The 16,391-nt window shown below is 38.3% G+C and overlaps 1 protein-coding gene across 2 annotated transcripts in view; it reads right to left on the reverse strand.

Moving 5' to 3' along the window:
* The window catches only part of LOC133609850 (guanine nucleotide exchange factor VAV3), a 253,478-nt gene that overhangs the window by 39,231 nt on the left and 197,856 nt on the right, over positions 1-16,391 (reverse strand). For both annotated transcript variants that reach the window (XM_061965862.1, XM_061965861.1), the window contains exons 20-23: positions 13,275-13,405; positions 7,566-7,631; positions 5,637-5,671; positions 2,062-2,178 (exon numbers count right to left, since the gene is read on the reverse strand). In XM_061965862.1, coding sequence (XP_061821846.1) covers positions 2,062-2,178; positions 5,637-5,671; positions 7,566-7,631; positions 13,275-13,405 — 349 coding nt within the window. The remainder of the gene's footprint in view (positions 1-2,061; positions 2,179-5,636; positions 5,672-7,565; positions 7,632-13,274; positions 13,406-16,391) is intronic.

The following is a 16,391-nucleotide window of genomic DNA, read 5'->3' on the forward strand; positions in this document are numbered from 1 at the left end:
ATGACAAGGGTGCTATTATTAAAGTGACAACCGTCCACTGCAGAGCTGGGCAAATATTTTTGACTCGGGGGCCACATTGAGAGAAAAAAATGTGTCTGGGGGGGCCAATGTGTATGTGTGTAAAAATGATATATAGACATTTAGCTGTAATAATCTGCTGTACAGTATGTGTGTTGAGGTCCCTTTTTTGTCAGGAACACTAATACTAAAAGTCACAATGTCTGAAAGTTATGACAGACCACCTCAAAAAAAGGAATGGAATTTTACAGTTTTTTACTGAATGGGACACCCAAAATGTACATGAAAATAAAGAAAGTGGGATTTACAATATTAACTACGAACAATAAACAGAGGTGGGTAGAGTAGCCAGAAATTGTACTCAAGTAAGAGTACTGTTACTTTAGAGATTTATTACTCAAGTAAAAGTAATGAGTAGTCACCCAAATATTTACTTGAGTAAAAGTAAAAAGTATGTTGTGAAAAAACTACTCAAGTACTGAGTAACTGATGAGTAACATACACACACACATATATATATATATATATATATATATATATATATATATATATATATATATACACATATACATTGATATATACAGTATATAATTTATATGTATTTATTTAGCTGTTTTTGTTTACATGTTAAAGATGTTTTAATGAATATACATGCATGTTTAAGATATAGATTCCTTTCTTTTATGAAGACAAGAATATAAGTTGGTGTATTACCTGATTCTGATGACTTGCATTGATTGTAATCAGACAGTAGTGATGATAACGTCCACGTTTTCAAATGGAGGAGAAGAAAAGTTCCTCCTTTCTGTCTAAAACCACATGAAAGTGGTGGGTTTTTGGCATCTTATTTGTCCAGCTTCCATATTCGTTTTTATACACTTTACAAGAAATATATTGGCGTCAAACTCCTTAGCTTGCTAGCTTGTTTGCGCTGGCTTTCGGAGACTCTTGTTTTGAAAGCGCAGGCGCGATGGAGCGGCACTTTTATTGTGAAGACAGGAACGTCCTAATGTGCGGTCAGTCTTTAGGCTTTTGACGGGATGTCCGGTTGAAATAAAAAAAGTATCTTTTTTCCTTCACACTTTTGATTGATTGATTGGAACTTTTATTAGTAGATTGCACAGTACAGTACATATTCCGTACAATTGACCACTAAATGGTAACACCCGAATACGTTTTTCAACTTGTTTAAGTCAGGTCATGTGACCACCTGGCTCTGTTTGATTGGTCCAACGTCACCAGTGACTGCATCTGATTGGTGGAACGAAGTGAAACGTCACCAGTAAGGCAGGCACTATGAAGGTCTGTCTGACAGACCAAAACAAACAAAGCGTGCATTAACAGATCCATAAAAATTAGTAGCGAGTAGCGAGCTGAATGTAGATAAAAGTAGCGGAGTAAAAGTAGCGTTCCTTCTCTATAAATATACTTAAGTAAAAGTAAAAGTATGTTGCATTAAAACTACTCTTAGAAGTACAATTTATCCCAAAAGTTACTCAAGTAGATGTAACGGAGTAAATGTAGCGCGTTACTACCCACCTCTGACAATAAAACACTGAATATTAACAAGATATGAACATCAGACCAGCTCCTCCATAGACATATTTTACAATCAAGCAAAACACAAGAAACATGTAACAAACTGCAAAATATGAATGCAACGTGTAATAAACACCTATAATATGATATATTATCACTTTTATGCAGAAATGTGTTGTAAAAATCTGCTTCCGCATCTGTTCCTGACACATGCGTTCGGGGCTGGCTGCTCTGAAAACAAACCCCGCCCACTCTGCTTTGTTCCTGGTCTGAGCTGCTGTGACGTAGATTACCCTAATAACTCCTATAACAACTCAAAAGTGCAGATTTCAACCATTGAAATACTTTCTATAGTTCAAGACTTACGGTCATTTAAAAACAGCACTGCACATCATAATGGCGGCTACACTTTTGATGTTAAAGGTCTAAAAAAAATATGTAAAACGTTGAAAATCTTATTGGGCCGTATATATCTGGTCTACTGCCTCGTGAATTAGTACTTACTTGATACTGATGGCGTACTCCGTGTACTCTCTGCTGCGATGGCGAACCAAGTAGGTGCTGTTGACTCGGTTGATGAGTTCTGCCTCTGCCTGGAGTCTCTCCATTGGCCCAGCAAACCTGCGACGCAAGAAGTTCACACGACATCAAGAATCGTTAGGCAACTAGAGATGCATGTGTCATGATCTGTTTCATGGCGGGACACCAACTCTAGCCCATCCTCGGCCAGGCACCCTGGGCGATGTGGACTCTGTCCTCATGGCCGGCTTCCGGATAGCTTCCCTCCTCTGTTTGTGGTTTGCCAAGCTACTTATAATGTTAAACCTAAAGCTTTTTGACATTTTCTTGTGTTTGGACTTGAGGACTTCTGGAATCCGTCCCTTGGGGGGAGGGTACTGTCATGACCTGTTTCTGGTTGTCTTGCATGTCTGTCATGAATTGTACCTGTCTTTTCCTGGTCCTTGTTTCCTCCAATCAACTCTCCTTCCTCTTGTGTCTAGTCCAGGTGTACTCAGTTGTCTAATTAGTATTTGTATTTACTAATTCTGTCCGGTGGTCAAATGTTGTTTGTGGTGAGGAATGTTGAGCAGCACTCCCTGTTGCTTTTGCCTTCCTTGGAACCGTGTCCACCCCACCTTGCCGCCATTTCTGCCCGACCGTGACAAGATGGTTATAGACGACCAAGACATGACATACCCTATTTTCCAGATGATAAGCCGCTGCTAAAACACTGCAACTATGGACTTTTCTCAAGCGGCCATAATGTTTTGTATTCAACTAAGGTTTCCGATAACACAGAATGGTGTGTTATTGTTTGTGCTGTGACGTCCTCTTTTGAACAAGTTCCCTAACTTCAGGTGCTGCGGGTTTAAAAAAAGTACTTCCTGTTTCGTGCCTTAAACCGAAAACATAACCACCCATAGTGTTTTTGATAGGATTCTTCATCATTTGAAGTTAAAGTACCAATGATAGTCACACACACACTAGGTGTGGTGAAATTTGTCCTCTGCATTTGACCCATCCCCTTGTTCATCCCCTGGGAGATGAGGGGAGCAGTGAGAAGCAGTGGTGGCCACGCCCGGCAATCAATTTTGGTGATTCAAGCAACATTTGTTAGTTACAATATAACTAAAACAATCCGTACTTCCTAAACCGTTCCATGTGTGATGTAGGAGTGTGTTCATGCATATTTATGTAATAAAGCTAGTGTTGTTAGCATTAGCGAATATGCCAACACATGTACAACTGTCTTTGTTAATATTATCAACTTACAATGGCATTCTTTTTGTACTGTTTCAGTTTCATAAATTCACCAAGATGTCTGTATGGAGTTATAGGGTCTGTTTAGCTGATTGGAGAGCTAGCTTCCGCAGCTAGTGGGTCCTTGACGATGACCTCTGTTTTGTTTGATCGGCCGTTTTACTGCACCATTTGGAAACATGTCATTTACAAAATCTTTTGCACAGGCTTATAGTCGGGTGTGGCAAATACTGTGTACCGTATCTTTCGGACTATAAGTCGCAGTTGTTTTCATAGTTTGGCCGGGGGTGCGACTTATACTCAGGAGCGACTTATGTGTGAAATTATTAACACATTAGCGTAAAATATCAAATAATATTATTTAGCTCATTCACGTAAGAGACTAGACGTATAAGATTTCATGGGATTTAGCGATTAGGAGTGACAGATTGTTTGGTAAACGTATAGCATGTTCTATATGTTATAGTTATTTGAATGACTCTTACCATAATATGTTACGTTAACATACCAGTTGGTTATTTATGCCTCATATAACGTACACTTATTCAGCCTGTTGTTCACTATACTTTATTTATTTTAAATTGCCTTTCAAATGTCTATTCTTGGTGTTGGCTTTTATCCATACTTGCCAACCCTCCCGGATTTTCCGGGAGACTCCCGAAATTCAGCGCCTCTCCCGAAAACCTCCCGGGACAAATTTTCCCCCGAAAATCTCCCGAAATTCAGGCGACGCCCCCTCCAGCTCCATGCGGACCTGAGTGACGTGTCGACAGCCTGTTTTCACGTCCACTTTCCCACAATATAAACAGCGTGCCTGCCCAATCACGTTAAAACTGTAGAATGATCAGGGCGAGTTCTTGGTTTCTTATGTGGGTTTATTTTTAGGCAGTTTCATTAACGTCCTCCCAGCGCGGCAACAACACACAACAACAGCAGTCACGTTTTTGTCTACCGTAAAGCAGTTCGTCTGCCGTAAACAGCAATGTTGTGACACTCTTAAACAGGACAATACTGCCATCTACTGTACATGCATATGTGACAATAACATCTACGGCTTTTAGAGAGTGCAGTGCACAACTGCGCACACAACAAGGAGACGAAGCAGAATGCATCATCAGAGAGGGTGTTCAGCATGGTTAGAAAATTAGTGACAGAGAATAGAACAAGGATGGACAATTCAACCCTTAACTCAACAATGAGTAGATGAGTGTTATGTGTGTGTATATGTGTAAATAAATGAACACTGAAATTCAAGTATTTCTCTTATTGATATATATATATATATATATAATAAAATAACTATATATATATATATATATATATATATATATATATATATATATACATAGCTAGAATTCACTGAAAGTCAAGTATTCCTTATATATATATATATATATATATATATAAAAATATGAAATACTTGACTTGGTGAATTCTAGCTGTAAATATACTCCTTAACTCAACAATAAGTAGATGAGTGTTATGTGTGTGTATATGTGTAAATAAATGAACACTGAAATTCAAGTATTTCTCTTATTGATATATATATATATATATATATATATATATATATATATATATATATATATATATATATATATATATATAAAATAAAATAACTATATATATATATATAGCTAGAATTCACTGAAAGTCAAGTATTTCTTATGTATATATATATATATATATATATATATATATATATATATATATATATATATATATATATATATATATATGAAATATTTGACTTGGTGAATTCTAGCTGTAAATATACTCCTCCCCTCTTAACCACGCCCCCAACCACACCCCCGTCACCTCCCGAAATCGGAGGTCTCAAGGTTGGCAAGTATGGTTTTATCAAATAAATTTCCCTCAAAAATGCGACTTATACTCCAGTGTGACTTATATATGTTTTTTCCCTTCTTTATTATGCATTTTCGGCAGGTGCGACTTATACTCCGGTGCGACTTATACTCCGAAAAATACGGTACATAGAAATGTGTATTTTTTCTCAAATTTGGTGGACGCGTCTTTTAAACCGGTGCGCTCTACAGCCCAGAAAATACGGCATATGGTTTTTTTTATGTGCAATTGTGTGGTCACGCGTTATGCTGGAACGTTCTCGTTCACTTAGGATCGAGTTGTTTACCCAGGAGGAATCCGTCTTTAACTAACTGGGAAGTGCTTTTACAGCCGGAAACATCCGTATCCATTTGCTGTCTTTAGTTCTGTTCGATACAACTGTGATTTAGGGAGGACTCCTACCTTCTTATTGATGATTTAATTAGGTAGCGGAAGCTTATTTGTTAACTTACCATGGTTGAGAGGAGTAATCAATGGGCTTTGGGACCTGGAGAGAACACAACAAAAGGTGTTAATTATTTTCTGAAGCCGTCATCCAATGACCGCTGTATTAAATCATCTTGGCGCCAAATCCAAAGTGCATCGTCTTCAAGCTGAGGTTTTTGATAAAGTGCCTGCACGACCCCAATAAAGACACTTATCTTTACAGCAGAATGCACAGTCTTAATAGTTTACTATCTACTAGAGGTGTTCCACTCCTTAAAAGGATTGTCTCATATACAAAACCCAAAACCAGTGAAGTTGTCACGTTGTGTAAATGGTAAATAAAAAGAGAATACAATGATTTGCAAATCCTTTTCAACTTATATTCAATTGAATAGACTGCAAAGACAACATATTTAATGTTCCAACTGAGAAACTATTTTTTTTTTTTTGCAAATATCATTAACTTAGAATTTAATGGCAGCAACCTAGGGCAAAAAAGATGTCACTGTGTTACATGGCCTTTCCTTTTAACAGCACTCAGTAAACGTTTGGGAACTGAGGAGACACATTTTTGAAGCTTTTCAGGTGGAATTCTTTCCCATTCTTGCTTGATGTACAGCTTAAGTTGTTCAACAGTCCGGGGGTCTTCGTTGTGGTATTTTAGGCTTCATAATGCACCACACATTTTCAATGGGAGACAGGTCTGGACTACAGACAGGCCAGTCTAGTACCCGCACTCTTTTACTATGAAGCCACGCTGTTGTAACACGTGGCTTGGCATTGTCTTGCTGAAATAAGCAGGGACGTCCATGATAACGTTGCTTGGATGGCAACATATGTTGCTCCAAAACCTGTATGTACCTTTCAGCATTAATGGCGCCTTCACAGATGTGTAAGTTACTCATGTCTTGGGCACTAATACACCCCCATACCATCGCGGATGCTGGCTTTTCAACGTTGCGCCTATAACAATCCGGATGGTTCTTTTCCTCTTTGGTCCGGAGGACACGACGTCCACAGTTTCCAAAAACAATTTGAAATTTGGACTCGTCAGACTATCGAACACTTTTACACTTTTCATCTTAGATGAGCTCCAGCCCAGCAAAGCCGGCGGAGTTTCTGGGTGTTGTTGATAAATGGCTTTCACTTTGCATAGGAGAGTTTTAACTTGCACTTGCAGATGTAGCGACCAACTGTAGTTACTGACAGTGGTTTTTCTAAAGTGTTCCTGAGCCCATGTGGTGATATCCTTTACACACTGATGTCGCTTTTTGATGCAGTACCGCCTGAGGGATTGAAGGTCTCGGGCATTCAATATTTATTACGCTAACGTGCAGTGATTTCTTCAGATTCTCTGAACTCTTTGATGATATTACGGACCGTAGATGGTGAAATCCCTAAATTCCTTGCAATAGCTGGTTGTAAAAATGTTCTTAAACTGTTGGACAATTTGCTCTCGCATTTGTTGACAAAGTGGTGACCCTCGCCCCGTCCTTGTTTGTGAATGACTGAGCATTTCATGGAAGCTGCTTTTATACCCAATCATGGCACCCACCTGTTCCCAATTAGCCTGTTCACCTGTGGGATGTTCCAAATAAGTGTTGGATGAGCATTCCTCAACTTTATCAGTCTTTTTTGCCACTTTTTTGAAACACATTGCAGGCATCAAATTCCAAACGAGCTAATATTTGCAAAAAATAACCAAGTTTACCAGTTCAAAAGTTGAATATCTTGTCTTTGCAGTCTATTCAATTGAATATAGGTTGAAAAGGATTAACAAATCATTGTATTCTGTTTGTATTTACCATTTACACAACGTGACAACTTGACTGGTCTTGGGTTGTGTACTTCTTGCTGTGATTCCTGCCTATATTGCCCTCATTAGTGCAGGCTGTAAACACATGAAGTCACAAAGTCTGAGGTATGTTGACGAGCGAGTGGGGAAGGCTGCTCACACAAGGGCAGGGCTTCACGGCGTCGCTTGGAAAGGAGCCAACTTCTTTTGTTGACAGGATTTTGCCCTGAAAGCACAGAAGCAGATAATTGCGTGATGTACCGTACATCTGGGCGACTCCGTCTTCATCATTCAGGAACAATTAGCTCAAGACACAGAGCAGCGCCCTTGTTATTCTATTGTTGCAATAATGGTCGGCAGGAAGAGAAGCCCTTATTTCTCCCGAGAGGGCGACTCTAATGTCTTGATTTATAAACACCGGGGAGTCCCGTCTCAGGTGATGGAGGGATTTGTGGAGACCATTGTGCAGTTATCTCCTCCGGAACAGACACCGATGCCTAATTGTCTGTTCTTGTTGTGTGGAAATGCATCACTCGGGCTACAATTTAGGGATATGCATGCTTACAATTAACTGTGACATACTTTTGCTTTTAACGCACTGCAACTTCCACTGTTAAAGGAAGTCATTTTCCCTGATTCACTATTCTTGCTGAAATGCTGTCTCAGCAAAAACAACAATGCTCAGTTTTGTGTTCACACCCATGTTTTGTTACTGTCGTTGTTTGCATTGGTCAAGAACGGCACTGTATTTTCCCCAGGAGGTTACCATCAATCAATCAATCAATCAATCAATCAATCAATGTTTATTTATATAGCCCTAAATCACAACTGTCTCAAAGGGCTGCACAAGCCACGACGACATCCGCGGTACAGAGCCCACATAAGGGCTTTTTGCCGATATCCGATATCCCGATATTGTCCAACTCTTTAATTACAGATACCGATATCAATCGATATATACTGTCGTGGAATTGACACATTATTATGCCTAATTTGGACAACCAGGTATGGTGAATATAAGGTCCTTTTTTTTTTTTTAACTAATAAAATAAGATAAATAAATTAAAAACATTTTCTTGAATAAAAAAGAAAGTAAAACAATATAAAAACAGTTACATAGAAACTAGTAATTAATGAAAATCAGTCAAATTAACTGTTAAAGGTTAGTACTATTAGTGGACCAGCAGCACGCACAATCATGTGTGCTTACGGACTGTATCCCTTGCAGACTGTATTGATATATATTGATATATAATGTAGGAACCAGAAATATTAATAACAGAAAAAAACAACTAGGGATGTCCGATAATGGCTTTTTGCCGATATCCCGATATTGTCTAACTCTTTAATTACCGATACCGATATCAATCGATATATAAAGTCGTGGAATTGACACATTATTATGCCTAATTTGGACAACCAGGTATGGTGAAGATAAGGTACTTTTAAAAAAAATTTATAAAATAAGATAAATAAATTAAAAACATTTTCTTGAATAAAAAAGAAAGTAAAACAATATAAAAACAGTTACATAGAAACTAGTAATTAATGAAAATGAGTCAAATTAACTGTTAAAGGTTAGTACTATTAGTGGACCAGCAGCACGCACAATCATGTGTGCTTACGGACTGTATCCCTTGCAGACTGTATTGATATATATTGATATATAATGTAGGAACCACAATATTAATAACAGAAAGAAACAACTAGGGATGTCCAATAATGGCTTTTTGCCGATATCCCGATATTGTCCAACTCTTTAATTACCGATACCAATTTTAATCGATATATACAGTCGTGGATTTGACACATTATTATGCCTAATTTGGACAACCAGGTATGGTAAAGATAAGGTCCTTTTTAAAAAAATTAATAAAATAAGATAAATAAATTAAGAACATTTTCTTGAATAAAAAAGAAAGTAAAACAATATAAAAACAGTTACATAGAAACTAGTAATTAATGAAAATGAGTAAAAATAACTGTTAAAGGTTAGTACTATTAGTGGACCAGCAGCACGCACAATCATGTGTGCTTACGGACTGTATCCCTTGCAGACTGTATTGATATATATTGATATATAATGTAGGAACCAGAATATTAATAACAGAAAGAAACAACCCTTTTGTGTGAATGAGTGTAAATGGGGGAGGGAGTTTTTTTGGGTTGGTGCACTAATTGTAAGTGTATCTTGTGTTTTTTAAATTGATTTAATTTTTTTTTTTTTAAAGATACCGATAATAAAAAGAAACGATACCGATAATTTCCGATATTGCATTTCGTACATCTCTAGTAATGATTAGTGTGACCAGTAGATGGCAGCCATGCATAAGAGAAATGTGTAGACTGCAATATGATGGCAGTAAACAACACCAAAACTTTAAAGGTTCCATTGGAAAATATCGAACATTACACACGGCTCTCTAAACTCTGTCAAAATGTTTTTAGTACTTTAACTTTAGTACGACTTCGGTAAGCTATGAAGCCGCACCGTTTGATGTATTGTCGGCGCATTAAACATACGAGTATTATTATGGTGTGTGTATAAGGACGCAAAATCGCACCTATTACAGGACATATTTTCTGGCGTTTTGTTTCGCAATATTATGCAAAAGCAACTTTTCTTACCTTCTGGTACCTGCTGATGTGTATTTGGGATCTGCATAAGTCCTGAAAATGTGTGCACGTTCGCCTTTATAGTCCGTGCCGACACCGTAGTCATAAGCTTCTTGTTTTTCTCTATCTTCTTGTTATGGGACATTCATCCTTCACTGTTGCCATTTCTAACATAAAGTAGTGTAAAGTTCTTACTTATATCTGTCAGTAAACTCACCATGAAAGCGCTAAAACATACCGGTGTAGTGAGTTTACATTATTCACCCAAGGAACTTTAGTTATTAGGGTTCCGGTCGGACGTTTTTTCACGGGACACATTTCCGGCGTTGTTGCACGGGGAGAAGACGCTGTGAAGGTGAGCCACGTAAATAAAACCGCCCACAAATCGGCGCATCCTGAGGCGACTGTCTGAAAGCGACTTGAAGATGATGTGTAAAACATCATCTATGCAACATTTTGACCAAAGAACCACCATTACATGTTATGTAGACCACAAGGAAGTCGTTTACATTAAGAAAAATTATATAATAATATGACCCCTTTAATGCGCCTTATAATCCACTGCGCCTTTTTGTATGAAAATAGACCTGACTAGATCCGCTCATCGACAGTGCGCCTTTTAATCCGGTGCACCCTATGGTCCGAAAAATACGGTAGTACAAAAAAACTGGTTTTATCCGACCTGCGGGATGAATTTGCGAAGTATAAAAATTAACCTGAAATTTTTTAATGAAAGAAACTGCTGTTCTAAATGTGTCCACTGGATGTCGCAATAGCAATTCCTTGTGTCTTTGTAGATGATGCTACATATGTACAAAATAAACCACATGATGTTAGTACATCAGTCGAGGAAAATGATCAAACTACATAAACAACATACTGTCTTTTGATTTTGATCTAATTTTTTTTATCTTAATAGATTAATAGATAAAATTAACACCAGTGAGTTGACTGATGAACATGATCACATAATTTATTCGGAAAATATAACGTCAATGGACGACAGGCGTCCCCGCGAGGTCACTTCCTGGCTCGAGGATTCTGTCAGGGACACGCATGGCTCCGGTAGTTGTGACCTCAAGACGGAGGAAACAGGAGGATGACGTGCAGGTAGGACAAGTATTTAATTATATTCCAGGTGCAACAGCGATATGCAACACAAACATAGCAGCCTGCAGCAAACTGAGTAAGTAACATTTCGCAAAGAAACAATCCTCGAGCCCTGACTGGAGGGCGAGGCAGGCAAAATAGAAGCCTGATTGGCAACTGCAACCAGGTGTGCCAGGCTGACAATCAGGGACAGGTGAGGGAACTAGGACTCAGGGAGACGCGCAGGAAGTGGAACTACAATAAGAACGCTGACCGTTGTATTCCATTGGGTTGAGTTTTTTCTTGCCCTGACGTGGTGATCTGAGCCGAGGATTTTGTTGTGGCTTGTGCAGCCCTTTGAGACATTTGATTGATTGATTGAAATAATGACAAATAAAGATAGAATACTATTGGCTGCAACGTGTAAGTGTAAAAAAAAACCAACAACATTATGATTTGTACATTTTCAGAATATGCTTGTTCTATTACTTTTAAGTTATCGTGCCGTGATTTTACCAGGCCGGCCCACTTGGGAGTGGATTTTTCTCCATGTGGCCCCCCCATCTAAAATGAGTTTGACACCCGTCACTTAAAATATGACCAATGTATGATCCTGTAACTACTTGGTATCGGATCGATACCTAAATGTGTGGTATCATCCAAAACTAATGTAAAGTATCAAAGAAGAGAAGAATAAGTGATTATTACATTTTAACAGAAGTGTAGATAGAACATGTTAAAAGATAAAATAAGCAGATATTAACAGTAAATGAAAAAGTAGAAAAAATTCCCAAAATATATCCCCAAATTTCAAGTTTTCCGGGACATTTTTCCCATTGAAAATGAATGGGCCGTTTTTTTGCACATTTCTCACCTTTCTCAACCGATTCGGACCATTCCACAATCCACCCACTCCACTCACCTTGGACGATCAAACGACTATTTTTCCAATTTTTATTTTTTTTTTAACTTATTTTTAAAATTCATATTATGTCTATAAACTCAGGGAATATGTCCCTGGACACATGAGGACTTTGAATATGACCAATGTATGATCCTGTAACTACTTGGTATCGGATCGATACCTAAATTTGTGGTAGCATCCAAAACTAATGTAAAGTATCTGATTAGTGATTATTACATTTTAACAGAAGTGTAGATAGAACATGTTGAAATAGAAAATAAGCAGATATTAACAGTAAATGAACAAGTAGATTAATAGTTAAATTCTGACAAAATAATAGAATGATAAATGATACAATATGTTACTGCATATGTTAGCAGACTAATTAGGAGTCTTTGTTTGTTTACTTACTAAAAGAGTCTAGTGTGTTCTCTATTTTATTTAAGGACAAAATTGCAATAATTAATATAGGTTTAATGTACCCTAAGATTCTTTGTTAAGATAAAGCCAATAATGCCCTTTATTTAGAAAAGTATCGAAAATATTACTGGTACCGAAATATTGGTATCTGGACTACCCTAGTATGGTTATAGTCCCGAGTTTTAGTACCTCTCCCTAATCCTGAGAGCCGTTTCCTGATATTTTGATGACCTCAGCCTCCACCAGCTATTAGCGTCCAGCAGCCTGTAGCTGGAGGTCATCACCCATCATGTGTGAGTCCTTGGGCTGTGTCACATCTTTGCTAAGAAGGTAATCACGATCACAGCGCAGACATTGAGTGAGTAAACAGAAGGCGGCGGGGTGCGTGTAATCAAATTACAGCGATCGATTCTATTCATCACGCGGCCGCCAGAACAAAAACGATTACGGTCGCCTGGCTGCAAAAGTGATGGATATTGAATGTTTGCCGACTGCGCGGATTCCGCCGCCTCCAGTCGAATATTTTCACAAGATTATTTGAATTCCTTATCCGTTTCCTTTTTCTTGTTACATTCTTAATTAAAAAAAACATTGTTGTGCATGTTGGAACAGCTTCAAAGTGCTAAAGGCTTGAACGTATTGTAATTAGAATGACATTCATTTAACCCCCCTCTTTTAATATTTAAACGCAACAACTCTGCCTAACTGGCTTGTTGTTGGCCCAAGGCAGGTCAAAATTAGACTATAAAAGTAATACATCTCGTTATATGACGCCATAAAGTGTCCGCCGAGGTGACAGCTTGGATACGTGTGGATTAAGAAGAGGGCGTAAACTCTGACCTGCCACCAGGGGCTGTGAAGGTCGGCACAGATTAATTCGATGATGTCACCCGTCTGGATGCTGAGCGCCGGGCCGGACGTCGGGCTCGGCACGCCAAAGTAGTTCCTGATGACCAGCATCTTGGGGAGACCTGCGACAAGGACAGGGTCGACATGTTCAGTCCGTGTGAGCTCCAGGGTTCGTACACCTTTTCCATGGCCAAATTCAAGGACTTTTTAAGGACTTTCAAGATCAATTTCACAGTTTTTCCAGTACCCTTCAAAAGGTGATAACCAGTGTGAGTCAATCCATAGCCTTGTTGTTTGAGGTCACCAAATGCTGTCTGTAGGAACAATACGGAAGTTTGCTAAAACCTAAGCCTAACATTGAACCATTTCCATGGCCAAATTCGAGGACTTTTTAAGGACTTTCAAGATAAATTTCACAGTTTTTCCATTACCCTTCAAAAGGCGATAACCATAGCCTTGTTGTTTGAGATCACCAAATGCTGTCTGTAGGAAAAATAAGGAAAATCTGCTAAAACCTAAGCTTAACATTGAACCATTTCCATGGCCAAATTCGAGGACTTTTTAAAGACTTTCAAGATAAATTTCAAAGTTTTTCCAGTACCCTTCAAAAGGCGAAAACCAGTGTGAATCAATCCATAGCCTTGTTGTTTGAGGTCACCAAATGCTGTCTGTAGGAACAATAAGGAAAATCTGCTAAAACCTAAGCCTAACATTGAACCATTTCCATGGCCAAATTCGAGGACTTTTTAAGGACTTTCAAGATCAATTTTCCAGTTTTTCCAGTACCCTTCAAAAGGCGAAAACCAGTGTGAATCAATCCATAGCCTTGTTGTTTGAGGTCACCAAATGCTGTCTGTAGGAACAATACGGAAAATCTGCTAAAACCTAAGCCTAACATTGAACCATTTCCATGGCCAAATTCGAGGACTTTTTAAAGACTTTCAAGATAAATTTCACAGTTTTTCCAGTACCCTTCAAAAGGCGAAAACCAGTGTGTATCAATCCATAGCCTTGTTGTTTGAGGTCACCAAATGCTGTCTGTAGGAACAATACGGAAAATCTGCTCAAACCTAAGCCTATCATTGAACCATTTCCATGGGCAAATTCGAGGACTTTTTAAGGACTTTCAAGATAAATTTTCCAGTACCCTTCAAAAGGCGAAAACCAGTGTGAATCAATCCATAGCCTTGTTGTTTGAGGTCACCAAATGCTGTCTGTAGGAACAATACGGAAAATCTGATAAAACATAAGCCTAACATTGAACCATTTCCATGACCAAATTCGAGGACTTTTTAAGGACTTTCAAGATCACTTTTCCAGTTTTTCCAGTACCCTTCAGAAGGCGAAAACCAGTGTGTATCAATCCATAGCCTTGTTGTTTGAGGTCACAAAATGCTGTCTCTAGGAAAAATAAGGAAAATCTGCTAAAACCTAAGCCTAACATTGAACCATTTCCATGGCCAAATTCGAGGACTTTTTAAAGACTTTCAAGATAAATTTCACAGTTTTTCCAGTACCCTTCAAAAAGCGAAAACCAGTGTGTATCAATCCATAGCCTTGTTGTTTGAGGTAACTAAATGCTGTCTGTAGGAACAATACGGAAAATCTGCTAAAACCTAAGCCTAACATTGAACCATTTCCATGGCCAAATTCGAGGACTTTTTAAGGACTTTCAAGATCAATTTTCCAGTTTTTCCAGTACCCTTCAAAAGGCGAAAACCAGTGTGAATCAATCCATAGCCTTGTTGTTTGAGGTAACAAAATGCTGTCTGTAGGAACAATACGGAAAATCTGCTAAAACCTAAGCTTAACATTGAACCATTTCCATGGCCAAATTCGAGGACTTTTTAAAGACTTTCAAGATAAATTTCACAGTTTTTCCAGTACCCTTCAAAAGGCGAAAACCAGTGTGAATCAATCCATAGCCTTGTTGTTTGAGGTCACCAAATGCTGTCTATAGGAACAATATGGAAAAGATGCTAAAACCTAAGCCTAACATTGAACTATTTCCATGGCCAAATTCAAGGACTTTTTAAGGACTTTTGAGATCAATTTTCCAGTTTTTCCAGTACCCTTCAAAAGGCGAAAACCAGTGTGAATCAATCCATAGCCTTGTTGTTTGAGGTCACCAAATGCTGTCTATAGGAACAATATGGAAAAGATGCTAAAACCTAAGCCTAACATTGAACTATTTCCATGGCCAAATTCAAGGACTTTTTAAGGACTTTCGAGATCAATTTTCCAGTTTTTCCAGTACCCTTCAAAAGGCGAAAACCAGTGTGAATCAATCCATAGCCTTGTTGTTTGAGGTCACCAAATGCTGTCTGTAGGAACAATACGGAAAATCTGCTCAAACCTAAGCCTATCATTGAACCATTTCCATGGCCAAATTCGAGGACTTTTTAAGGACTTTCAAGATCAATTTTCCAGTACCCTTCAAAAGGTGAAAACCAGTGTGAATCAATCCATAGCCTTGTTGTTTGAGGTCACCAAATGCTGTCTCTGGAAAAAATACGGAAAATCTAATAAAACCTAAGCCTAACATTGAACCATTTCCATGGCCAAATTCAAGCACTTTTTAAGGACTTTCAAGATAAATTTCACAGTTTTTCCAGTACTCTTCAAAGGGCGAAAACCAGTGTGAATCAATCCATAGCCTTGTTGTTTGAGGTCACCAAATGCTGTCTGTAGGAACAATACGGAAAATCTGCTAAAACCTAAGCCTAACATTGAACCATTTTCATGGCCAAATTCGAGGACTTTTTAAAGAATTTCAAGATAAATTTCCCAGTTTTTCCAGTACCCTTCAAAAGGCAAAAACCAGTGTGAATCAATCCATAGCCTTGTTGTTTGAGATCACCAAATGCTGTATGTAGGAAAAATAAGAAAAATCTGCTAAAACCTAAGCCTAACATTGAACCATTTCCATGGCCAAATTCGAGGACTTTTTAAGGACTTTCAAGATCAATTTTCCAGTTTTTCCAGTACCCTTCAAAAGGCGAAAACCAGTGTGAATCAATCCATAGCCTTGTTGTTTGAGGTCACCAAATGCTGTCTGTAGGAACAATACGGAAAATCTGCTCAAACCTAAGCCTATCATTGAACCAT

The sequence above is a fragment of the Nerophis lumbriciformis genome, linkage group LG07 (genome assembly GCF_033978685.3).
Source record: "Nerophis lumbriciformis linkage group LG07, RoL_Nlum_v2.1, whole genome shotgun sequence".
In the NCBI taxonomy this organism is placed as follows: Eukaryota; Metazoa; Chordata; class Actinopteri; order Syngnathiformes; family Syngnathidae; genus Nerophis; species Nerophis lumbriciformis.